The 1300-nt window shown below is 47.5% G+C and overlaps 1 protein-coding gene across 1 annotated transcript in view; it reads left to right on the top strand.

Annotated features, from left to right (window-relative positions):
- LOC104538288 (cdc42 effector protein 2-like) overlaps positions 1 to 206 on the top strand; it is a 643-nt gene extending 437 nt beyond the window's left edge. The window contains exon 2 of the mRNA XM_010181437.1: positions 1 to 206. Coding sequence (XP_010179739.1) covers positions 1 to 206 — 206 coding nt within the window.
- The last annotated feature ends 1094 nt before the right edge of the window (positions 207 to 1300 follow it).

Raw genomic sequence — 1300 nt, 5'->3', positions numbered from 1 at the left:
CTCCTCCGCCGCGTCGTTTCGCCACCAACGGATTCTCCGAGGAGAAAGGCGAGGCCGAGGCGCCCTTCCTGTCCCACGCCGGCTCCCTCCTCTCCCTCCACGTGGATTTGGGGCCCTCGATTTTGGAGGACGTCCTTCAGGTGATGGAGAAGCACCAAGGGGGCGGATCTAGACAGGATTCGGGCAGGCCTGAAATCTTGACGTGAAAAAAAAAAAACAAACCAAAAACACTCGAGGTAAAGACGCTGAGAAATAAATTATTGTTATTATTATTATTAATAATTTTGGGGCTTTTATTTGAAATTTTCTTTTCCCCAAGAATTTCTTAAATTACAGCTCGATTCCCTGAAATTACAGCTCGAAAGCGCTCGACGTCGACCCGAGGCCATCGAGGCCATTGCTCGCTGCCGGATTTTCCCCCGCGTCGACTCCATCTTTAGCGCCGGATCGAGGCGCAGGACTGCGCCGATTGGTGGAAAACGAGACACCGCGACGCTGCAAGCGGTTGTCGTGCGGGTTGGGGTGACACGGCGACGGTCGAAGTCCCAAATTTGGGGGTTTTGGGGTGTTTTAATGAAGAGTGGTTGCTTTTTGCACAGCGGAGGCGAAGGGGGTGATGTTTGCCGTCGGCCGAGTGCCCGCATCATCGCGGTGATGTCGAAAGTCAGATTTAATTGTATAAAAATCTCAAAAATGAGGAAATTTCGCGGCAAAAATCTCTGAATATTGCGTTGAAGAAGCTAAAATCTTAAAAAAAAACCCTTTTAGGCTGGGTTTTGGCAACTTCAGTCCACGGCTGGAGCTTGGGGATGGGATTTAAAGTCGTCAATATGATAAAAAAAGGAAAGATTAAATATATTAAGGGGAGGGCGAGCGAGGGCTCGGCCAAATTCCTGCGCCTTGGGGTGAAATTCGCGCTCCCGGAAGTCGCCGTCTCCGTCAATCGCAGATTTGATTCGGCCGGGGTGAAACGGCTTCGGCTCGCAGAGGGGGGGGGGAATTCCTGCGGGGGTTGTTTTTTTTTTTAATAATTGCGGGGTTTGTTTTTTTTTTAAATAATCATGAAAAATTTGCTAGAAATGCCAGTTCTGCTGACACACAATTGGTGTTTTGGTAAAAAACGCCCCAAAATTGAAGATTAACCCAATTTTTCGAGCCTTCGATCTGCAAAATAATTAAGAAAATGAGGTTAATTGAGCTCGATCCAAGCAGCTGCTGGGTTTAATTTGTATTTTATTTGCTATATTGTTATAATTCAGTCCTTACCTGGTCTAAACTTCCTCCCAACACCACCCATCCA

Source organism: Mesitornis unicolor, unplaced genomic scaffold (assembly GCF_000695765.1).
Source record: "Mesitornis unicolor isolate BGI_N332 unplaced genomic scaffold, ASM69576v1 scaffold18563, whole genome shotgun sequence".
Classification (NCBI taxonomy): Eukaryota; Metazoa; Chordata; class Aves; order Mesitornithiformes; family Mesitornithidae; genus Mesitornis; species Mesitornis unicolor.
The sequence above is the reverse complement of the archived record's forward strand: the minus strand, read 5'-3'. Positions and strand labels throughout refer to the sequence as shown.